The sequence below is a fragment of the Mustela erminea genome, chromosome 1 (assembly GCF_009829155.1).
Source record: "Mustela erminea isolate mMusErm1 chromosome 1, mMusErm1.Pri, whole genome shotgun sequence".
In the NCBI taxonomy this organism is placed as follows: domain Eukaryota; kingdom Metazoa; phylum Chordata; class Mammalia; order Carnivora; family Mustelidae; genus Mustela; species Mustela erminea.
In genome coordinates this window covers 126,444,802-126,470,227 of record NC_045614.1, presented here as the reverse complement: position 1 = coordinate 126,470,227, position 25,426 = coordinate 126,444,802, and the positions used below count along the sequence as shown (strand labels likewise).

At 37.5% G+C, this 25,426-nt stretch overlaps 1 protein-coding gene across 13 annotated transcripts in view; it reads right to left on the bottom strand.

Moving 5' to 3' along the window:
- Window positions 1-24,194, bottom strand: part of PHC3 (polyhomeotic homolog 3) — a 77,991-nt gene extending 53,797 nt beyond the window's left edge. For 7 of the 13 annotated variants that reach the window (XR_004285398.1, XR_004285397.1, XM_032341426.1 and 4 more), the window contains exons 1-5: window positions 24,119-24,194; window positions 21,083-21,248; window positions 16,624-16,779; window positions 14,969-15,046; window positions 1,642-1,800 (exon numbers count right to left, since the gene is read on the bottom strand). Coding sequence is in view for 11 of the 13 variants with exons in the window: in XM_032341426.1 (XP_032197317.1) it covers window positions 1,642-1,800; window positions 14,969-15,046; window positions 16,624-16,779; window positions 21,083-21,248; window positions 24,119-24,132 (573 nt within the window). In the remaining 2 variants the exon portion in view is untranslated. The other 6 variants (XM_032341448.1, XM_032341457.1, XM_032341463.1 and 3 more) reach the window with 4 other exon arrangements.
- Window positions 24,195-25,426: the final 1,232 nt, after the last annotated feature.

Sequence of the window (25,426 nt, the reverse complement as noted above, 5' to 3'; positions counted from 1 at the left end):
TTTCAGTGAGAAACCTGAAAAGAAACACAAGAGTCTTTTCAGTCTTCTTTATCACAAAAGGTAACTATGCCCCATACTACAGGATTTCACTCAGCTACATGGGATCTACAATACAAACCAAATTGCTCTTGATTTTAAAACTAGTCATAAAGAAATATTCATTCCAAATGTAAATGCCACATGTCAAAATACAACAACAAAACAGCCTGCAAAAAAGCTTCACATCAAATAAATAAGGAAGAAAGACATACTCGATTTATTTACTTATCACCGTCTCTTCAAATGTTATTTTTCAATGTTAAAACAGAATGCCATTAGTTTAAAAAGGCACTATCAATCCACGCAGAGATTATCCAATCCAATTTAGTATATTATAATAGTCGTTTCACACAGTGTGTAAATACTCTATTTTAAAATTGCATTAGGAGTTATTCAGGTCCTCAAACTATTCCTGTTTAAGTTAAAATTACTGACTATAGGATCTTTTAAATTTCAGTTCTTTAAAATACTAAATTTAAGTGAATTAAACAATGAAGTATAACTTTCACAAGAAGGTAACTGCCAGAACAAACAACTAAAAGCACTAAAAATAAAGAGAAGATGTTTGTTCTATTTAGCTTGAACCATAAGAAACTGTAAGTTTTATAAAGAGGTCAAAAGTAATCACTTCAAATGATTCAGCCTAATTTTAAAGCACATTATTAATTAAATAAGATCTCTTAGGGGAAAAAAAACCCAGAAGTATGGTAATGTCCACTGAATAATCTGTAAATAAAAGGTGGGTCATGTCATTGTTTCCTATTAGAAATATGATGGAAAACTTTCTTTGTAATTTTAGTGGAGAACTGGGGATCCAGATATATATTTAGTTCATTGGACAAAGAAAGAATATAAGTAAATACATACTAGACCAAAGCTCTTGTCTAGCTACCTGCAGACATCAAATAAAGTAAATGCTAACCAACGCCTTAAAGAAGCTCAACAGGTAAACTAGGAAATCAGTAGGTACTCAAATACAGAAGAGCCAAATTAACATTCCTGTATTAGCAAAAGATTAAAGTGAACATAATAACACAAATATTTTGTTAAATTTAAGATGGGAATAACCAAAGCTAAAAGTTATCTGGTAAATTACCAGGAACTCCAATACAGATTTAAGAAGATGCCACAGTATAAATTCTAACTTATAGTTAATCACAACTTTTTAACATTGCTAACTATTTAATCAAATTTAAGTTGTCAAAGATATACAATGATTTTTCATATATATTTCTACATATCACTGCAAACATTAATTTTAACTGTAAGATGCCATCAATTATAAATGCACCTCAATTTGAGAGATGTTAAGATGTGAAAAAAGTTTGAAATCCATAAAATTCGGTATTAAAAAAACAGTCACTCCATGTTACAGAATCTGTTAGCTTCCCAATGTTACTATTTGATACACCAAGAAGCCCTACCAATTAAAAGTAGAATTTTTCATGACGTAAATGTATAAGAGCTAAGCACATACATATAAAAAATTTTGTTAAACATTTCTTAAGTATTAAAAATGCCTCTTATTGCATCAAATCAAGAAACATTTCGATCTCTCTCAAGTCCTTAAACACTGAAAAAATTTGGTAGCTCGTATCTTACCATTTGAGCTCGGAGATACATTTGAGCTTGGCTTGCCGTTAGGGTAGGGGAGGTACTCCCTAGTAACATAGTCTGTTGGGTAATACTGCCGCTGGTAGAACTGGAAGCCTGGGAACGGCTTATTAACTGTGCAGGTGTAGGAGAAGTGGAGAGGTTGATCTAAGGAAGAAAACATATTAGGTCATAGGCTTCCATTTCTTGCTTCCATGCCAGTGAATTTCACCAAGCTGCAGTTAGGCAATCAATGGTATAAACTATGGCTAAGGAACCTAAAAGAGAGGGCTTCATCTATGACAGAGCCTCCCTCACTTCTTTGGGCAATTATTTGCACATATGCAAACAACAGTATGTACTGAATAGTAATTAGGATAATTTTTAAGGATATGCTCAAGGTGTTTCATTCACTAAGATTTCACTATCTTAAAATATCATTTCCACTACCTCTCAAAAATCAGGGTTAATATTCCACTATTTTAATATCCCACATACTAACTTAAAACATCTGAATCAACAGTTTATACTATTTTTTCAGATTCTGTCACATTTTGAGGGATTTCTCAGGCAAACAAAAATTAAAACACAGATAATCCATTCACATATATATAAACACACATATAACATATAATTAGTATAATGTTCTCTCTCAAAAGCTCTCAAAAAAAAAATACAATTGCTACTTGTCAAACAGATGGAAAAATCCTGAGTTCTGGTTACAAAATTAAATTATAAGCACTACTGTAAAGTTATAACTTCTGTTAGAAAAAAGAAAACCAGTTCAGAGTCTACCTCTAGGATATATGAGAACCTTATAAATGGGCCTTATCTCTGAAGGCAAACTTCACAAGGAAGTAAAGGGCAAAGGGAGACATATACCCTTTTTTATTTTTCCAATTTCATACCACAAGCATATATTACCCTTTTTTTCTTCTTTTTTTGTGTTTCATTTTTCTATTTGGGTCTTTTTAAATTTTTATGCATTATCCATTTTAAAAATAAATATTTTAGTAAGTAATATAACCTGATCTCAAGTACTTTTTGTGAACAAAGAATAAATTTAAGAAATAAGAAGTCACAAAATAGTTTTTTAAGCTTTTGATTTAAGCAACAAGGTAGACTAGCCTAATATAGCCATGTGCCCAAATACACTCACTGAAATGCCAAAGCAAAATGAAATACCAGAACACAACTGAACTCCTAAGAGGGGAAGGGGAGGGAAATTCCCAGGTTCCAGAAAGGAAGAAACTAGCTGACACCCAGCACCAAGGCAATCTCAGGGGACACTGGTCTAAAGATAGAAGACCTGATTTTGAGCCTATTTCAGAAAAGAGCTAGAGGTAAAACCCCTATTTTGAGCCAAGATCGTCAAAAGGGGTGCTCAGTATGTGAGAAGAGAACAGGAAAAGCTCCACTCATACGCTTTAAGACCAGCAAGGAAGCCTGCCATCTGCCTTGCCCCGAATGGAAGGAGAAAGGCTCCTGTGAGAATCAAAACCCCAGGCTTGCACCATGTGGGGGGGTACACAGTCCAAATCTACACTACCTGCAATTTCATAACCTATCCCAAAACATTAGCATTTAAACCAGTCCAGGACATTTGGTAAACTGAAAAAGTAAGACATCTGGTATATTGAACAAGTACCTGGAGGAGGCTAAGTGAAGGCCATACTGGAGGACTTCTCTGTGCTGGTTTTACATAATTTCCTATGAGTCCATAATTATTCAAAAATTTAAAAGTTTTTAAAAAACTGTATAGAGGGTACAAAAGAGTTGATTAACTAATTCTCTAAACTTATCTGTATCTTTAAAGTATTATTAATTTTAATAAAATACATTATACTTACATCTATAATTCAGTGCATAAAGGCAATGAATACAATACATAGAATTATTCTGCAATATGCTTTTTGCTCCTAGCATACCACTAACGTCACATTAAGCAATAATCACCAACGCCGCCCATCTGACAAATTCAATGGATCTTTTCAGACCATTCCCTCTCAATCTTCTTACCAGCTCTTCTTTCAGGCCCAACCTCAAAATGTTCACCCCCACCATTTTTCTTCTTGAACTCCTAGATTACCACACCCACGCTCCCACAATTGCAAAAAACTCAAACCTGATGACTCTAAATCCTTAATTATAAACTCATTCTGAGCTACAGATCCACATACATACAGAACACATCTTTCTGGGTATCTCTTATCAACTCATATTCAACATGTTCAAACACCGTTATTATTCCTTCTTAAGCCAGCTTCTCCTCAAATAATCACTGGCATCTACTAAAATCCTACAAAACAGATGATCTGGAAGTCATCCTGATTCTTCCTTCTCCTTTACCACACATACAAAACCAGTCACATCTTACTGTTTATACACCTTTATTTTCTTTGTTTTCATTTTAATCACTTAGTTTGAGAGTCTGGGCCTATGGCACTTCCAGCTAGATTACTTCAACAGCCGCAAAATGACCTCCCTGCCTGTAATCTTGTTTCCTTCTACTTGCCAATCTTTCCCTGATTTAATTAACTATTTAAAAATGTGGATAACATTCTAGCATCACTCCTCCCACTCCTCCATACACACCTTTCACATTAGCTATATAAAGTTATTTGCGGTATCATAATGTTCCACACCTCTGTGGTCCTAGTAACAATGCTCTGGACTAGTCTGGGCATCCCCCTAGTCACAGGTCCCACCCCATCTGTACCAACGTAGTGAACAGCCCTCTCTCAAAAAGCATCTGCTCTAATAAGTTTTTTCAGGCATCCCTACATCCCACAGAACTATTTCCCTTCCTTTTTGCTTGTTAATATTGATATAATTCTATCTCACCCTTCTAAACAATCATTTCTATAAGGGTAGGGATTATGAACTATTCATCTTCAAAAATATCTACAAAAATACTTTCATTCAATATGTTTATTAAGTTAATGAATACCATGTTATTTTAAGACATATTTCATAGTTTCAATGTAATATATAAGCTCATCATAAAGAGTATCAGTGTGAATGAGGAAAAAAAAAACAATTTTAGTAGCATCCCTAACAAAGCAGAGTAAAAATGCAGAGACAGTGTGGTGATATTAGTTCAATTCTAGTTTTGATATGCTACATAATAAGTTATTAGTAAGCCCCCCCAAGACTTACTATTTTCCTACATGTCTATGAATGGACATTTTGGATAAAGCCTTACTAAAAAGATTAAATCACTTTGCAGGATAAAACTGGACCCAGGTTTTCTGACTCATGTATTTTGGCATTCAGAGTGGTTTCCTACACCCTGATAGCTTGTAAATTTGGGTCACTGCAATAATAGTGCCATGGCACTTTTTTTCAGACAGTGGAAGGAAAAGAGAAGGGAGGGAGAGAAAGAAGGAATGAACTGTAGTCAGGATAGACCACACAGTCTTCAAACAGAAACACAACAAAAGTCTTTCTAAAAAATGACTGGCTGGTAGCTAAAATGCCTGAGAGTGCTCTTTAAGGAAGCAGAACACACAGTATGAACAGAATGCTTTTCTTTTTCTTAAAAAAAGAAAAAAGGAAGTAAGAAAACAAAATAGTAACTTCCTAACCACCTGCATTTCCATTTTGTCTAAGTTGTGAAAACAAAAAACCAGTATCATGTTTATTTTTAAGTTCCACATAACAGGTAACATTTTAGGCAGTGTCTAACTCACAAATGCCCAACCCATGAATGAGGGCAATTATACCTCTACAAGAAGTCCACCTCCACAACTGGCCTAACTTTAAAACAAAAACAAAAACAAAAAAAACCTACCCTTCCATTCCACAACAGATAAAGCTCTCCCTACTTTCTGCTTTTCTCTGCTGACCTAAGCGAAAGGCCTCAAATCATTAGCATTATATTCTCTGTCAATTCCATCCCAACATTCCTAACTCCTTTTCCCTTTAAAGCCTTGGCCAATCCTATCACTTCATACCTGAAACCCCACACTCCCTGAAGGAACTCACTCTTTGAGCCCTTATTACTGGAAGTTCTCTTCCCAGTTGGAAGCACTAATTTCAAGAGTCACCAGAGAAAACCATGTCTACAAAGAAAAGCTGTTTAACTCACAATCACATCTTGGTGTCCCTCCAACACGAGGTTATGTAGGCTTTTTGGCTCAGAGTACTCCCTAGAACCAAAGCCCATTTGAAAACCATTGATGCTATTTGACTGATCAAAATCAATCAGGTATATCTACAGAAACGTAGTACACAGACATTAAAAGGATAATGTATACCTGTATTATTCAACAACATGAAAATATCTTTATAACCAACTGCTGAATGAAAAAAAACTATAGAATAACATATCTTGAACAATCCCATTTACGTAATTATATAAATATGTGTTCAGGTATACACACATATCACATATGAAAAAATGTTGAGAGAAAAGCAAATGTATATACACACAATAATGCACACTCATAAAACTGTATATTATTAAATCTCATATAGATATATAGGCATACACACACCACTTTGGAAGAATAAGCACCAAACTGTAAAAGTGAATAATGCCTACTAGGGGTAAAATTTAGGATAACGTGTATTTTTTTAATCTTTTTCGTCTTTTCTGTGTAGGTACTAAATTTAGAATCAGAGAAGAAATGCTATTTTCCTTTTTTTTAATGTTTACTTTAGTACATTGTTTTTACCACTTTATTTTTTTTATTTTTATTTTTTTTTAATATTTTATTTATTTATTTGACAGACAGAGATCACAAGTAGGCAGAGAGGCAGGGAGAGAGAGAGGAGGAAACAGGCTCTCCGCGGAGCAGAGAGCCCGATACAGGGCTCGACCCCAGGACCCTGGGATCATGACCTGAGCCAAAGGCAAAGGCTTTAACCCACTGAGCCACCCAGGGGCCCCTGTTTTTACCACTTTAAAGCAGTGTATACATTTTCTTGCCTCATTCTTCAGTGGGGATTTGTATATGAGTAATTTAAGTATCTAGAATATAAAATGCTATATTAAATTTTCAAATAATAATATCTACCCATGAAGATTTCCGTTAAGAGACTGTACTTTCTCACTAATAATATGAAATAAAATGTGAATCCTACTTATTACAGAAAACTATTATTTCTACCATTTGCAATACATGCTATAAACACAACAGCAGGGACGCCTGGGTGGCTCAGTCAGTTAGGCATCTGCCTTGGGCTCAGGTCATGATCCCAGAGTTCTGGGATCAAGTCCCACATCAGACTCCTTGCTCAGTGGGGAGCCTGCTTCTCCCTCTGCCTGCTGTTCCCTCTGCTGTACTTTCCCTTTTCCCTCTCTCTGACAAATAAATAAATAAAGTCTTAAAAAAAAAAAAACCAGCAAAATAAGAAACCTCATAACTTCCCATTTGCTTTCAGATTTTGATATCCTAAAAAATTTGCAATGCTAAAACAATTAAAATACTGGAAATACAGCATTCAGCAACGGGGATGGTTACATAAAATAAAGTGCATCCATACCGTACAACACTATACAACAGCGTGAGTGAGTGAGATTGACTTTTGTGTGCTAATACAGAAAGAGCTGAAGACTGTTGGGTGTAAAAAACAAAATGCAGAATATTGTGTTTCCAGTGTATAAAAAAAAAAAGCACATTAACACATACACACACATTTCTTTATGCTACATATGTCCATAATACATAGGTAAAGATATGGAGGGATAACCAACAAACTGAGAAGTCAGAAGGATTTAAGAGGACTTCAAGAAGGCTGAAGGGAACTTAACACTTTTTCACTTTTTCTGTACTATTGGAATATTTCACAAGAATGCACTAAAGCTCCTCATGACCATACAAATATTCAGACTACAGTTTTACTTTAAGGTAGTATTAAGTTTTGGAATAGTCTTCTAAACTCAATCACTTGAAATTACATTTTTAAAAATCCTTGATTAAAGTGCCTCCTAAAATAGGTATTAGGATGAGAACATTAGCAATAGACCACTGGGAATGACTGGTCATAACCAAGTACTCTTCTCTCAGAAAAAAACCTGTAACAGGTTCATTTGATATGTGATTGATCTGACTTAGACATGTTTAGAGAAAAGTAAACATTTTTAAGGTTCTTGATCTAGAAAACCATCTCACTGACTCAATAAGTATACTCTTTAGAAAATTTTTTAAAAACAAATAACTAGATATGTATACAAAAATATATAACAGAACTCCAAAACAAGTTTACTAATAACAGCAAAATTTCTAATATAGTCACATGAGGGCTTCAATACATGAACTTTGGGGAGATGCAATTCAGTGTATACCTTGATCTAGACCCAGAGTTATCTAGATGAAAAGAGTAACAAAAACCACTTAATTAGACAACTGAATTTTACACAGAAGAAAAATGGGGTATAAATGACTAAGGAGGCTAAACGACTTGCTCTAAACACACCACCAGTCAGTCACAGAATAAGGACTAGAATCCATGTCCTTCACCTCCTCCGTTCTATCTTTCATAATAACCCAGAATTGGCAGTGAAATCATCATGTACTCTTTCTTGTGACTTGAATTTTCAATGAGATGCACAAGACATCACTAATCACCAGACTTCCACATGAACTCCAAACTCATATATCCAATGTTTACTCAACATCTACCATAAAGTCAGACTGTCCAAAACTTAACTCTTGATTTTGTTCTCAACACCTGCTTTATCAGATCCTTCTAAATGTTCAGGCCAAAATACTACAGTTATCCTTGACTCTTCACCTTTCCTCACATCTTTGATTCAATCCATCAGCATACGCTATTAGCTCTAATTTTAAAACATATACAAATTTCAATAAAAAAATACTGGTGAAAAAAAATTATCTAGAATCTGGCCAACTACTTCTCATCGTATCTACTGTCACCATCATGGTGCAAGCCCCCAATCTTTCTTGAATTACTACAAGAATCATTTAACTCGTCTCCCTGCTTCTATCTTCACCCCCCACAACCTAACATTGTCACTAAGTTAAAACCTGAGATCGGGACGCCTGGGTGGCTCAGTGAGTTAAAGCCTCTGCTTTGGGCTCAGGTCATGGTCTCAGGGTCCAGGGATCGAGCCCCGCATTGGGCTCTCTGCTCAACAGGGAGCCTGCTTCCCCCTCTCTCTCTCTGCCTGCCTCTCTGCCTACTTGTGATCTCTGTTTGTCAAATAAATAAATAAAATCTTAAAAAAAAAAATTTAGAATCAAAAAACCAAACAACAACAACAAAAAAACCCTGAGATCATGGGGCTTCCCTACTGAAATAGCTTTCCAATAGCTTCCCAATTTGAGTAATAGTTTTATAATCTCCTTATGACTGGACTACAATTACCTCTCTAATGTCGTCTCTAACCACACTACCACTCTCTCATTCTACTCCAGCCACAATACTCCTTTCTGTTCCTTGAGCATGTTTGCCTCCCTAACCCTCCTTCAAATACCATCTTTATTAGCAGTGCCTTCCCTGACCACCCTAGTTAAAACAGCAAATTCCCTTATCCTATTCCCCCTTCTTGCTTTATTCTTCTTTATAGCACTTACCATCTGACATATTATATACCAGCAGTTTACCATCTGTCTATCCCTAGCTCCATAAGAACAGAGAGTTTATTGTGTTGCTGTGTTCCCGTACCTAAAGGGTTTTGACAAATATTAAATGCTCAATAAATATTTGTTGTATGAATGAGTGAATATATGAATGAAAAAAAATCATAAAACTAACCGGGCTTCAAATGCTCATCTTGTCTGGCCCCATAACTAGAAAGCTATTACAAACAAGGTTTTTTCCTTTTTCACTAAAATAGTACAGTGAATTTAAGTCAAAACATCTGGGATTAATGTAGATTATAAGACCAAAAAACAACAAAGAAAAGATAAAGGGAATGAGATACAAATAGCCCTTGAGTCACTTAGAGACTCATGATTGCAATTTTTCAGCTACATAATCCTTTCCAGCTGAAAATGCTCAATGAAGCAGAACTATATAGAGAATGATAGTATAAAAGTATATAGAGAATGATAGCACCTCACTTACATTAAAACAAATAAAATTAACCTCAGGCCTATTTACATTTATGTATAGAAACACACAGTAATAAACAAGAAAGCTTTACACATAACTTTTTCACAGCAAAAGGGACTACTGAGAAGGGATGTCCCTTTTACTCTACACATTTGTAGTGTCTGTACCTTAGACAATAAGAGCATATTTGTGTTTTATTTAGGCAATATAACAATTAGCAAAATAGGGGCACCTGCGTGGCTCAGGCAGTTGAGCATCTGCCTTAGGCTCAGGTCATGATTCCAGGACCCTGGGATGGAGCCTTGCATTGAGCTTCCGGCTGAGCAGGGAGCCTGCTTCTTCCTCTCCCCCACTCGTGCTCTCTATAGCGTGCACACTCTCTCTCTCTCTCAAATAAAAAAATCTTTTTTAAAAATTAACAAAATGAAGCTCTTCAATCCACTTCCTCAGAGAAAACTACTGATTAACAATTTGTTATGTATTACAGATATTCTTCTTGAATCATCAAGCAGATATATAATTTTTTAAAAAGTAATATAAATGACAGGAATTGTTTCCAGAAAGATGGAACAGACATACTTTTCCCTATTCCTGCCCCTAAATATAACTAAAAACCCTGGATGTAACATATATAACAAGCAAAAGAAGATCCTGAAAGGTGGAGAAAAGCAGACTGGCTAGGGACCTCAGAACACACAGGACCACGTGGTTGTGGGCTCCCTGGTTTTCCTTTTATCTTATATAAGCCAAACTTAGAGCTGAAACAGTGTGTAACCCAGAAACACAAATTGGTGCAAACAAAAAAACACCCCAAAAGAAGTCTGCTCTTTCAAGCCAAATGAACAAGAAAGAAACTTCCTAGCAACATAGAAAACTTTTAGATAGTTGCTATACTTCAGCCAAACACCACAGAAAACACTGTGGCCCTACCCACACCAGCAAAGACTTCCACCTACACCAGGTTGTAACAAGGCACCTCAATTGCCATAATCCCTCCAATGGATAAGCATCAGAGAAGTACATAGAGGTAGAGAGCCAGGACTTTTATCCCAGCCATGCAGGAATAGACTACCTCCACCAACCCACCCCATCCCTAAGGTATCATTGGAGACCAAGCGGGGAGCCGTAACATGGCATTCTTATTCCCTCCCCCGAGCCCCTCCATCCAGGGACACATCCATGGAGGTCTAGTGAGGAGCCAGAACTCTCCCCCCGCTCAAGAATTTTGAGAAGCACCCTCTCAGGTGTCAGTCTACCCTCAGACGGTATTAAGTTGGCACACATTCCCTTTCAGAAGCCAGGAGCCAAAATGCAAAGTTTAAAATGATCCATAGTCTCATAATACTCAAAATGTTGAGGTTTCAATCAAAAATCACTCATACCAAGAACCAGAAAGACCAAAGCTGAATAAAAAAGACAACGAGTGGATGCCAACACCAAGAAGAAAGAGATACGAGAATTCGGACAGATTTTAAAGCAGTCATTATAAAAATGCTGTAAATAAGCAACATGAGCACACTTGAATGAAAAAGCAAAATCTCTCAGCAAACAGAAGATATAAGTAAGAACCAAATGGAAATTTTAGAACTGAAAAACAGAATAATCTAAAGAAATAACTTAATGAGGGGCGCCTGGGTGGCTCAGTGGGTTAAGCCGCTGCCTTCGGCTCAGGTCATGATCTCAGGGTCCTGGGATCGAGTCCCGCATCGGGCTCTCTGCTCAGCGGGGAGCCTGCTTCCCTCTCTCTCTGCCTGCCTCTCCAACTACTTGTGATTTCTCTCTGTCAAATAAATAAATAAAATCTTTAAAAAAAAATAAAAAAATAAAAAAATAACTTAATGAGATCATACTACACATTTTTGCTTTTTTCACTTAATATCTAATGAAAATCTAAGTCTCTCTGTATACATACATACAGCATTTTTTGTTAGCTGTAGTATTCCTCTGTATGAATTAACTGTACGTTAATCTTTGATTAATGGGCACTTACTTATATTGTTTATAATTCATCATTATAAGTCATGCATATTTGCATAATTATGTCATTTTTACATGATTATCTGTCATAATTATCTATCATTTTTAGTAAATGACATCACTAAAAATAACAGTGATAAGTGAAAGGGAATGCACAATTTAAAATTTCATACACAATGTCAAATAATCCTCCAGAAAAGCTGTACCAACTACATTCCCACTGATAGTAAATGAGTATATCTACTTTCTCACATCTTTGCCAACAATGGGTACTGGCTCAATGTTTTTCCTTGTTTTCTAATTTGAGAGATGTCATTGTTATTTTTATATACATTTCTTTATTACTAATACGATAAATACGTTTTCACATGTTTAGAAGCCAGAAATAGTCTTTCTTTTGAAAATTACCTGTGCAGGTCTTTTGTGAATTCTCACTGTTTATCTCACCACTATAAAAGAGCCCTTGTTATTTCACAAATATAAGCTGGTCGACCTACAAGGTACAAATATATTTTGAACCATTTTGTGTTTTTTAAGTTTGTTGATGCTTTAACTAGTTTAGGGTTCATTTTGACAAATCAAATTTAACCAAATCTAAGTCCTGTTCCCTTAAAGTACAGAGACAACAAACTAAACCCTCAGTCCCAACTAGTTTTATAGCCAAACAATCATAAAACCACCACTCTCACTACTGATCGGTCTAGAATTAGTCTTTCTGTTTTAATGATGGAAGAAGAGAATGCTTGCATCTACTATGTACCTATATATTCAATTAACAACAGACTTCTCCAGTTTCCCGAGGTCGTAATCCACTCTTTAATAATATTCCATTTCCCTACTGGGATCCCACTTCTACTTTAAACCCACGTTAATCTGGCTAAAAACTTGACAACCTACCATCTGGTCCTTTATTATACTAAAGGCTGGACCCTCCCCACAGGCTTTCACTATTAATCTGGAACCCTACCTTGAAATAACCAAAACTGAAAATTACTAGACTGCCCCCTAACATGGGTCATTAGTATCATTACCTAGAGATTTCTGCTACCAGGTTCTACCCCGCTTTTGGAGACTGACCCATATTCACTAAGCTACCCTGGTATCATAATTTGGACAGCTAGTCAACTCCCTTGAGCTATTATTGAGCTGGGATCGAAAACAAAGCAAATACAATGCATTACTCCTTTTTTTTCCTGGACATCTGTTCTCCCTGCTTACTTCTTTTCCTCCACCAACCAGTCACAGGTTCTGGCACACTTTATCATATGAGGCTGCCTGGTTTATGACAAGCAGCACTAACAACATCATAAAAAATAAACACAATCACTGGAATTATAATTTCTGTGAAAGTCACATACATAAAATCATAATGAGAGAAAAACAGTTTAAAAGGATACCTTTTAATAATTTGAAAAATTAAAAAACACCTCTTTATCCATATATACCCTAATGTTATTCCAGTATTTCCTGGAATAAAAAAAACTGTCTATAATTTTTTTAACCAGACCACAAATGTTTATGAATGCTTGCCTTAACTACCAATGAATGTATTAAAGAAAGACATGACATCAATAATCATATTACAGTTATTAATGCTTAGGGCTAGATTATACTACTGAAATTTTTTATTTTCTTCAGCCTAACATTTTCAAGTCATAATTTATTACCTAATTTTACATGTTCCAGGATACTTCCATGCTAAAAAAGAATAGAATTTTTTAATTAAAAATGTCATGGCCTAGTCGGTTAAGCATCCAACTCTTGATTTTGGCTCAGGTCATGATCTCAGGGTAGTGAGATTGAGCCCCACAACAGGCTTGGCACTGGGCATAGAACCTGCCTAAGAGTCTCTCTCTCTCTCCTTCTCCCCTGCCCTGCCCTGCCTTTCTCTGGCCCCCCCCAAAAAAACAAAGTCAGATCAATATCCAGAAAAATAACCATATGCATATATGTGTGTATGTGTGTGTATATATATGTGTGTGTATATATATACACACACATACACATACATATATATAACATATAGCTATAGGTATCAAGTCAGGAAAGCCCAAACCCTTAGACAAAGAAATACAGCACAAGTTCATCTTCAATTTCTTGGCAATCTACAACCTAAACTCTATTAGAGTCAACTTTATAAAGTATCAAAATATTATCCTCCTGGATCAGGAAAAAAAATCATAAGGATATGATTAGGTTAACTTAATGGATCTCAACCAGAGGCAGTTTTGCCCTCCAGGAAACATCTGGCAGGGTCTAGAGATATTTTTGGTTGTCACACTGAGGCAAGGAAGAAGGCCATAGCCTACTAGTAACCAGTGGCTAGAAGCTAGGCATGCCGCTAAGCATCCTATAACACACGGCACAGTGCCCCCACAAGAATTATGTGCTCTATAACAGCTACAGTGATGATGCAGAGAAATCTGGAATAGGTGATGAAATGTGAATATGGACTACACTGTATCAATGCTAAATTTCCTGAATCTGATTATTTTCACGTCGCTCTGTAAGAGAACAACTTTCTTTCTGGGAAATACATATCAAAGTATTCAGAAATAAAGGAACATGTCTCAACTTACCTGCAAATGGTTCAGAAAAAGATATGTCTATATGTATATATGTAGAGAGAAAGAATGAATGGTAAAGCAATGAGCCAAATGCTAACAACTGGTGAATCTGAGTAAAGAATATACAGAAATGTTTATTATTTTTCTAACTTAAAATTATATCAAAATAAAAAGTTAAGTATTATCATGCCTGAAAATTTCTTTCAACTGGAAAACTTTATACAATTTTCCAGTATATATGTGTAATAAAGCCAAGCAGATTTACTCCTTTCTCAAAATAAATTACATTATCTTGAATAGATACTTGTAAATTTGGTCAAGATAAGGAAGCATAAGCTGAAAAGTATTAATTTCTAAAATGTGAAGTGCCCAGAAAAACCTAGAAACATTTATGTGTCAAGGGTTAACATTCTTTAGTATATTATACTATATCACAGTAAATGCATGGCCTAATACCCCTTGCACTGTGTATTTCAGGCTTTCAACACACACTGAAAACTGCAAACATTTTGAATCACGTAAGATCTGAAGGAAATCAATGGGAAAATATGTATAAGAAATAATACAAAAACATTTTTTTAAGACTCAAATTTTCAAAAGCTTAATATTAGTTCTGGATTCTTGAAACTTACCACTTCTATTTCTAGGCACTTATTACTTAAGAAGTAATCAACAAAACGCAATAGCAACTTTGTAAACAGTAACAGTCACTTTTGGAAAACAGTAATTAAAATTTTTAAATCCAGGAAAAAAATTAGGGCACTTACAGATGTCTGGGACATACTTGACTGTTGTGTGACACTTCCTGTTGGGGATGTAGATGGTCTTCCACTGGACAAACTTGCCTAAAATAATAAGATCTTTATAACAGATCTATAAGAATCTAAAGTTAAAAGTTTTTGGTACCAGGATACCACAAAACCATGATAAAGGTCAAAACGTCTCTTATAAACCAATCCATTTCACAGCCAACATAGATTAAGCTTTGGCCAAACAGATTAAGAGGAAAAGAAAAAGCTGAACGATGAAAACTGAGGACCCAAAGGCTAATCTTATTTTAATAGCTGCACCCATTGTCAGTCTTACTCAACAGCTCTCTTCTTTGAAGTGAAACCACCCATAAGAACATTATGAAAAAGAAATTGTAGCTACATGAAGTACCAGTGGGTTTCAGTTTCCTAACTTGTATCATGAACAGGAGATTATTTAGAAGTACATTAGGAAGAAGAAACAACAGCTGGGTGTGTGTTTCTAATAGAAATAACTCTTTTTCAGGTTTAGTCAACTGAGATCCTCCTTTAGTAAGAAGATTTAAGATTAAATCTCACATGTAGGGGAACCTGGGTGGCTCAGTGGGCTAAGCCTCTGCTTTCGGCTCAGGTCATGATCCCAGGACCCTGGGATCGAGCCCCGCATCGGGCTCTCTGCTCAGCGGGGAGCCTGCTTCCCTTCCTCTCTCTGCCTGCCTCTCTGCCTACTTGTGACCTCTCTCTGTCAAATAAATAAAGTATTTAAAAAAAAAAAAACAAACTCACATGTAGTTTTACTTAAATAAACAGAATAACAAAAATCTTTTTTAAAACAAGTATTTAATCATAAAATTATCCTGTTATCAGTAGGAAAAGTACGCGTGGGTATTAGAAAGCTTCATGGATACTATTTTAGATAGAAAGTTTCTGGAGTGATACAGTATTAAGATTAAACATATTAAACACCTCTTAAGAATGAAAAACAGCAGTGAGTCTAGAAAAGGAACACCTCTACTTTACCTCTTATAATTTCATGCAGTTCAATTTTTTTTAATGAATGTAAATTACTTATATTAAAAAAAAAAACATTTTTCACTGAAATGTAAATACAGTTCATGTAACCTGAAGTATTCACTGTTGTACCTAGAATTTTATACACATATTCCTGACACTTGCACTGAATTTCTGCAGTGCAAATAAAATGCAGTGGGACAAAAGCTAGCGACAGAGCACCATATAAGACATAGCCATATTTGTTTCATTAACTTCTATTTGGCCACCTATTAATTTCTTTAAGAAAAAATAATCAGGGGCGCCTGGGTGGCTCAGTGGGTTAAGCCGCTGCCTTCGGCTCAGGTCATGATCTCAGGGTCCTGGGATCGAGTCCCGCATCAGGCTCTCTGCTCAGCAGGGAGCCTGCTTCCTCCTCTCTCTCTTTCTGCCTGCCTCTCTGCCTACTTGTGATCTCTCTCTGTCAAATAAATAAATAAAATCTTAAAAAACAAAAACTATCTAAAAAAAAAAATTTTTTCAAAAAAAGGAAAAAATAATCATAGGACATTTAAGGATTCTGAAATAACTCCCAACGTATTTGTTTTCAGTGATTATCTGCTAAGAATGTCAACTTTTCATTGATGTTGGCCTCATAAACTCTCCAATTATGGAAGTCTTACCTGAACAGCAGCAAGGCTCTGCAGCTGGGAGCTGCTCAAGTGCTGCTGCTGCAGCGCGGCTGTGTGCAGCATCAAGTGCTGCTGCTGAGCGGCGTACATCTGCTGCAGGTACTGCGCAGCGGAGCTGGGCGGCCGGTGCAAGGCCTGTTGAATCACCTGCGGGCAGCCAATTGAACCAAGGTCAAACCTGGATCTTAACGTTCATCTGAACCATAAAATAAAGTATGAAAGAACAGGCAGTTGAAAATTTCACTGCTTTAATATTCAACGTCAAGTTTATTAACACAGTTCTCTCCTAGTTACACATTGCTGAGATGCACTAATCTATACAAATTACAATCATCCAGAAGAGACAATTCACCAAAGAACAAAAGAGCCAAATGAGCACTTGAAAAGATCTTCAATCTCATTAGTAGTCAAAATTTATAAATTAAAACAAGATACTATTCAGGGGACCTGGGTGGCTCAGTGGGTTAAGCGTCTGCCTTCAGCTCGGGTCATGATCAGGGTTCTGGGATCAAGTCCCACATCGGGCTCTCTGCTCAGTGGAAAGCCTGCTTCCCAGCACCCACACCACCCCCACCCCCCCGCCAGCTGCTCTACTTGTGATCTCTGTCAAATAAGTAAAGAAAATCTTTAAAAAACAAAAACAAAACAGAACCAAGATACTATTCTCCAACTTTCAGATGAATAAAGATTTTTTTTTTTTAAAGATTTTATTTATTTATTTGACAGAGAGAAATCACAAGTAGATGGAGAGGCAGGCAGAGAGAGAGAGAGAGGGAACAGGCTCCCTGCTGAGCAGAGAGCCCGATGCGGGACTCGATCCCAGGACCCTGAGATCATGACCTGCGCCGAAGGCAGCGGCCCAACCCACTGAGCCACCCAGGCGCCCTCAGATGAATAAATATTTAAAAGAATACTACCACTAAATGGGAAAAAAGATATTCTCATAGTGTTAGTAAGTATGGAAACTGGTATAACTATTTTGGATAAAACTTAGTAGAATTCTGGGCTTGGGTGTAGAGGGAATATGCAGAACCCTACGGTAGTTACAAATAGTAACACAGAGGTGCCTGGGTGGCTCAGTTGGTTGAGGGTCTAACTCTTGATTTTGGCAGGTCATACATCTTCTCAGGGTCTAGAGACTGAGTGCCGTGTCAGACTCTGCACTGGGCATTGAGCCTGCTTAAGATTCTCTCCCTCTCCCAACTCTCTCTCTCTCAAAAAAAATAAAATAAAATAAAAATAGCCCTGTAGATCCATTCTGCCCAGTATAGCAGCCACTAGCCACATGTGCCTCCTGAGTACTAACCAATGTAGCTAATGCAACTAAGAAAATTAGTTTTTGATTTCACTAAATTTTAATATAAACAGCCACATGTACTTCGGAGCTACTGTGTATTGAATATAGACATATCTACATTTATCGACAACACAAGAATTCCCAATATATTATTAGGTGAAAAGAGCAGATTACTAAATGGTGTATAGAGTAAGATACCATTTTTATATTAAAATATTTAAAGGAATATTCAGAAAAACATTAAAAGACTCCTGAGAGGCAACTAGATTTCAGGTGATTTTTACCTTCTCATGTGTATTTTTCTTTAAATGTCTGAAAAAAAATCTGAGTAGTATTATATTAATAATCACATAAAATTATAAGGATGTTTCATGTTTTAAATTAATTTTTTAAATGTTTTTTAAATGCCAGATTCCTTTCAACATAGACTAAAACTATTTTAACTAAAAAAAATTCCTGAAAAAGTGTTAATTACTGTATTTGTTAATGAAATATAAAATCTGAGCCTGAGACTTCATAAACAGATAAATGTAGGAAAGTCAAATAAATATTCTAAAAACAGAGAAAAATCCTTTATCCTTTATCTGTCCAAACCCGTAAGTCAGACTACACCAGTCCTCTGCAACCATGTCCCAAAGTCACATCATGCCCACAGTGACTCTTAAACAGCACAGAACCCTAACCTCAGCATCAACCACAGAGTTTTCAGAGCTAAGGGAGTAACAGAGCCATAACCCTACAGCTTGAGGTCTGAGTCAGGATACCATGAGCCATAAAGCAATGAATCTCTTTATTCAAATTCCAAGAAAACATATTTCCTTGTGTTTACTTTCATGTATACATAGCTCATCTCTCCAACTATAGACTGCTAAACCTGCTACAGATTCTTATCACAAAATCAATGTAGGAGTTTGAACCTTAGTTGCAGAAGACTATATACCAACATTAAGTGAAAGAGAATTATAACAGTATGCCTTTTTGGTCAGGTAAATCTATATATGTTCTTTAAATTACATAACAAAACTAAAATCAAATTGAAATAAGAAATGAGTAAACTATCTGACACATTTTTGTCAGAGTATAGTCATTTCTTATCATCAACATAGTCTTTCATTGTCATTCAACCACAGACTCATGGAAGAGACTCATTAAATACAAATTAAAGGTAAACTGCACTGTTCTTATATTGTTTCTCTAAAGAAATGAAAAGGGCAAAGAGTATTCACAGGAATGAAAACAAATGCTGGAAGGTATTAAAGAATTCCTTAGGTAATTCAATAAATATTGATTTGATTACATTTTGGGGGTAACAATGATATGACTTCATAAGAACTAGTGTTAGTGCTATTTGTGAGATACATGTATATCTACACATTTCCAGTTAACACTTTATTTTTTTTTTTAAAGATTTTATTTATTTATTTGACAGAGAGAGATCACAAGTAGGCAGAGAGGCAGGCAGAGAGAGAGAGGAAGGGAAGCAGGCTCTCCGCTGAGCAGAGAGCCCGATGCGGGACTCGATCCCAGGACCCTGAGATCATGACCTGAGCCGAAGGCAGCGGCTTAACCCACTGAGCCACCCAGGCGCCCAACACTTTATTTTTTATTAACACATCCAGCTTATGTAGAAACTAGAGATCAAAACGGCACAGTAAAATACCACTTTCCTGTGTCCCTTGCCTCAAAGAAAGGTGAAGAACATTAATAACACATTCCTCATTCCTGTCTGAACTTTTGCTGAACTCACTCAGCCTCCCAACAATTTTGATTCCACCCCATGGTAACTTCAGAATCCTAAACAACAAATAGCAATGGAGTGGAGAGAGGAATATCTTGCAAACAACTAAGTTATTTCAGAGTAGAATGAAATTATGGAGATTGTAGAACGAGTAAGCAGGTACAACAAAAAAGATAAAAACTCAGAGTGGTTAAAGGCACAACTCTAAAACCAGACAATCTACTAGCTATGTGAATTTAGGAAAAGTTATTTAGCCCATTTAAAACATCAGTCTTCCCACCTATAAAATGGAGATAATATCTATTTCACAGAGGTGTGCTGAGGATCAAAAGAGATAACCCACGTAAAGCGTTCATCAAATGCTTGGCACATAGCAACTGTTCAATAAATACTAAATATTATTATTGACTGGGTATATATATTGTGCCCCACACAGTTCTAATGCTTCCTTTAATCCTCATAACTGGGGTGCCTGGGTGGCTCAGTCAATTAAGGCTCTGATTCTTGGTTTCAGCTCAGATCATGATTTCAGGGTTGTAAGACTGAGCCCCCACAACCAACTCAATAAGCAGCTGGGAGTCTGCTTAGAAGTCTCTCTCCTTCACTCCCCCTTAGCTCCTCCCCTTGCTTGAGCTCATGCACTCACACTCTCCAGCGCTCTGTCTCTTAAAATCTCTCTCTCAAAATCGTTTTTTTTTTTTTTAAATCCTCATCATAATTAAGGAACTAGGTGGTCTTACCCTCATTTCAGTTTCCTGATGTGCAAAGAGATCACGCCCCTCATCCAACACTACATAGGTATTAATGATTAAGAAGATGGAATTCAAAGAGCGTATCAGACTGTAATGCCCATGCCCTTTTTATGCAATACCATATTGTCTCAACATCCGTTATTATAAAGATTAATTTTCTCAACCAAGTGAAGACCTAAAACTTTTCCTAGTTAAATATTCCCTTCCCCCTCGGCCCCCAGAAGCTTAAAATGGATCCTCCTACTTAGGTTCTTAGACCACTTGAGTTTTAAATGAACCTCTTAACACATCTACAGACCTGAATAGATCTTCCTAAGTCTGTATTTTGGGTTCAAATACAAAGAACCCAGAAAAACCTAGAGCCATTCTACATATCAAGGCTGTAGGTTGAGTTTCTCCACATTGCAGCAGCACCTAGAGTCCTTTCAGCTATAATTTTCCTGACATATGGTTTTATAGGCCACCTGCTGATAAATATAAGCCCTGTCAATAGGATTATTAAATAACTTTTTTATTGTTTCAAACATTAACAATCCTAACTATACTCATTTAGAGAATATCATGTGACTCATCTGAGGACGTGAAACAATAGCTTAACAATGGCTTAAGAGAAAAGTAATGACATCCTAAGTCTCAGTCTACCACGCATTCTAACTGAAATACCTGTACGGCATGTCGGTCTGAGCCACTGTAGACAGAGATCTGAGGTTGCTGCATTCGAGAGGAGGAAGTGGTGATAGTGGTGGTGGTCGTGCTGCTGGTTGTTGTCGACACAGAAGATGTGCCAGGGTTTGGTTCACTATCCATAGCTGTACTGTGGTCCTTGAATCTGTTAGGTTACACAAAGGATTTGCATTGGCAAAAGCATTATTTCATGGGCTTTAAAGAATATTTAATTATTTCAAAGAAATAATCAGCAACAATCTAAATTTTTAAGACCCTCCCAAAATGGCATACATCGCACACAGTCACCATAACCACTTAGAAAGGAAAAGTACTTCGCAAATACGTAGCATATTTGATAGTTAATACCTACTAACTTTGCATTCAAATGATTCAGGATACGCAACTTAAATAAATCCTGGCCTAAACTTTATCTTTCCATTACTGAAAGATAAGTGAAACCAGAACAGGTTTATAAGAGACCACTAAACTACCTAAAAAAACAAATGCTTAAGCAGCATCAGAGTACTTTAAAGTATTTTTTTACATTCTTTTGTCCATACTAATCACAAATTAAAGTAATTCTTATCTATATATTAAAACAGGATGCCTAAGGACTTGTGTTAATTAGGTTATTTCTGGTTACCATATCCACTCTGCTTTAAAAACATGTTCTCTTATTAAATAATTTAAAAAATTGTTTTTTTAAGATTTTATTTTTTAAGTAATCTCCATATCTAACACGGGGCTCTAAGGGACACCTGGGTGGCTTAGTGGGTAGGGCATGTGACTCTTGACCTCAAGGACCTCTTGAGTTTAAGCCCAACACTAGCATAAAACTTACATTTAAAAAAAAAAAAGGCAAATTGGGGTGCCTGGGTGGCTCAGTGGTTAAGCCTCTGCCTTCCGCTAGGGTCATGATCCCAGGGTTCTGGGATCAAGCTATGCCTGGGGCTCTCTGCTCAGTGGGGAGGCTGCTTCCCCGCCCTCTCTCTCTCTGCCTACTTGTGATCTCTGTCAAATAAATAAATAAAATCTTAAAAAAAAAAAAAGGTAAAAATAGTAATTTTGTATTAACTCACACTGGCTTTTCCCTTATTAGTCTATAACACTGTCCTTACTACATCTAATAACTCTGATTACACTTATTAGCAGATTACTCTGGGAAATCAGAGAAGCACCTGACAACAATTTTCCCACTTCCCCATAAAAATGTCTTTTCACAAAGAATTGCTCCAAATTCTGAAAACAGCACAATTATGTCACTTTCCCCACATATGAACAATAAAGTTCATAAAGTACATTTTTGTACCAGACTTTCTGATTTCTTCCCCTCCAATACTGCAAACTCACTTCACTGTTGTGATATAAACTTCCACTTCACCTTGAATCTATATTTTAATTCAATCAAACAACATTGTATTTTAAGTCAATTCTGAAGCCCTTGAATTGTTAGAGAGTAGAACTGCAACAGTTTTGTAGAGTTAGAAATGCACCTGAATGGTGAAAAGCACACCTGTGAATACAACAGTCTTATCTGCCTTTCTTAACCCCTCTTTTCTTCTGAGAAACAAAATTTGACACACATCACATCAGCATCATTGACAAGAATGTAACAAGAACACTTTCTACTTCATGAAAAGACAAAGGAATTTGGTACTAATTATGCATGCATATGCTATTTCCATATGGTGTCCTTTTATGTACAAATATTCTTTGTTCTTTACATCATTTATATAAATAGTATTTATATGCTCCTCAAGGAATTAAAAGTAAAAAGAAAATTCAATTTAATAAAAAGTGAAAGGAAAACAGCTGACTTCACTTTTCTGATTAGTAAATGACTCACACATCTTTATGCTTCTCTGGGGTTTTGGGTTTTTTTTATAGTTTTTCGAACTGCCTTCCAATCATCAAATCACAGCATCATATGGCAACTGTTCAACATCATTCAGATTTAGTGGTAGATAAGGTAAAGTTTTTACCAAATTACTGGCTTCGTAACACTTATGAAACATGTAGCAGTGACATGCAAAAAGCCAACTTAAATTCTGGTCCTTTTAGAGTGGTATTCTACGCAATCATGTGGTCAAACTCAGACCCCATGGTAGGTATGTTCTGTAACAAACCAAAAACGGTCACAGATACTCCAAATTCTAGGCACAAGTCTAAACATCAGTGAGTAGAACTGGTCAAACCACTGTACTGCATTTGGAGACCTGGCACAAAAGAACAATTCTGCTAACTCCACAGTGTGCGTAGTACTGTCTGCAAAATACAGCTGGCAGTCCTGGTGCCCAAGAGGCCTACCCAGGAAACACTAAGTTTGAGCAGCTAGCTAAGGATACCATCACACCACACCGCCACACAAGAATATGGCCCTCTAAGGGGGCATCTACACTGCAGCCAAAGACCCAGGGGAGACAGGGTCTTTCTTCTGGGGTGTTTTCTGCCTAGCCAGACCCGCAGGAACATTTCTCCCCACCACCCTCCGCTCCAAGGCCCGCGCTGGGACATCTCCACGCCTCCCAGGGGAGGGCGGTGAGCAGCCTCGTCTCAGGTTCTCCTACCGAGGAGCAGTGGGTTGACGCCGGGGCGGGAAGGAGGGGAGCGCGAAGGAGGCCTGGCAGTGCCCGCCCAACCCTCCCCAGCCTCCGCGGGCCCCCGGCGCGGGCATCCGTGACAAGGCTGCCCTCGGGGCCCACTTGCAGGGATGACAGCGCCTGAGGAGCCCTCCGGGACTCAGCTCCCGGAAGACCCCAGCGATCGGGGTCCCTGGGGTGACTCTGCGCGCAGGGCCCGGCCGATTTGGGATCAGACCGCGGAAGGGGCGCTCCCGCCTGGAGGGAACTAGACCCTTACAGTTGGCCTCCGCCCCCCGATATGGGCCAAGCGGGATCCCCAAAGATAAGGAAGCTCTTGGGTCTCCCATTCCCTGCACTGCCCACCAGAGAGCCTTGAGCTTTCCCCTTAGGGGACATGTCGCTGCCCCACTCGCCCCCCGGTTACGACATCAGTCACCAGCAAGTCACTCACTCCGCTTCCGCCATCTTCTCTCCTCCATCACTAACACGGGCTGCGCATGCGCCCCCCGGCGGCCAGCGGAGGGGCGGGGACGACTCAGCCCTGGGGCCTCCCAAGGTCACGTGGCGTCCTCGGCTTCCAATCCCCCCTCCCACCTGAGGCCTTGCCGGCTCTGGGAAGTAACCAGGTTTCCTTGTCTCCCGTCCACCCCTCGCTTTCTATTGCCTAAGGTCTCACTCTCGAGAAGGGATCTGTAACCGAGATATGAAAAGTTGTGTTTAGACTGTTAAATTACATATTTAAAGAACAGCTCAAATATACAAAAGCCTATGTAAACTGCAGAGAGTGAGATGAAAGAAAATACAAGAAGACTGGATGCTTGGAGTTCAGTGGGAAAGGAAAAACTGTGGTGGTGCAGGGCTTGCTAACTGGGGCTCAGTGGAACTGTAGGTCCAAACCAGCAGTTCCTCTCTCAGGCTCAAAGATAGTGTTCCAGTCGCTGGTGAGGTTAAGGAATCACCCTGATTACCCTATGAGTATCATTCATGTCTACGACATGAATTTACTGAGCACTTGGTAGGGATTGCAAACTTGAATACGAGAGAGAAGTCTGCTAGTACGTTTTACTGTTCAGTATATATACTAAGTCCTCTGAGGCAGAATGAGACAAAGAGGAGTATTAAAAAGTCCCTGTCTTCCAGGAAATCCTAATTTGAAGACTGGGGAGAGTTTTGTAGAAATATCCCTGCAATATAAGTGTTCTGAAACAGATCTGTTAAGTGATTTGGAAACCTTAAGTTCACAGAATAATCAATCTTTACTATACTTAACAGAAAAAAAAAAAAGTGTACTGATCACAAACAATGTCTTCTTTTGGTATTTCTTAAGATGGTAGAACTGCACTAATTTCAAGAGCTGAGAAAGGAAGTACTGATATAAATCTATCGTGAAGTGTCATGTGGTCTAATGAAAAGTATACTTAATCTCGGAAATCTTGTGTTTCAGGCTCTCCGTAGGGTACGGAAAAGAACACTTCCAATGTAAACTAAATTGTCAGTTTACCCCTCCTCCCCATCCCACCTCTGAGAACATGGGGGGGGGGGGTAATTTTCTTTTGTTAAAAGACTTTATTTTTTAAGTAATCTCCACACCTAAAGTGAGACTCAAACTTCTAACCAGTAGAGCGAGAGTTGCACACTATACCGGCTAAACGAGCTGGGCACCGCTGAAAATGTGGTTTCTTTACCTTACTTTCCTCTCTGAGAGCAGTGCCTTTCCTACTACTCCAACGACAACTCCCTGAGAAAGTCCCCTTTGAAA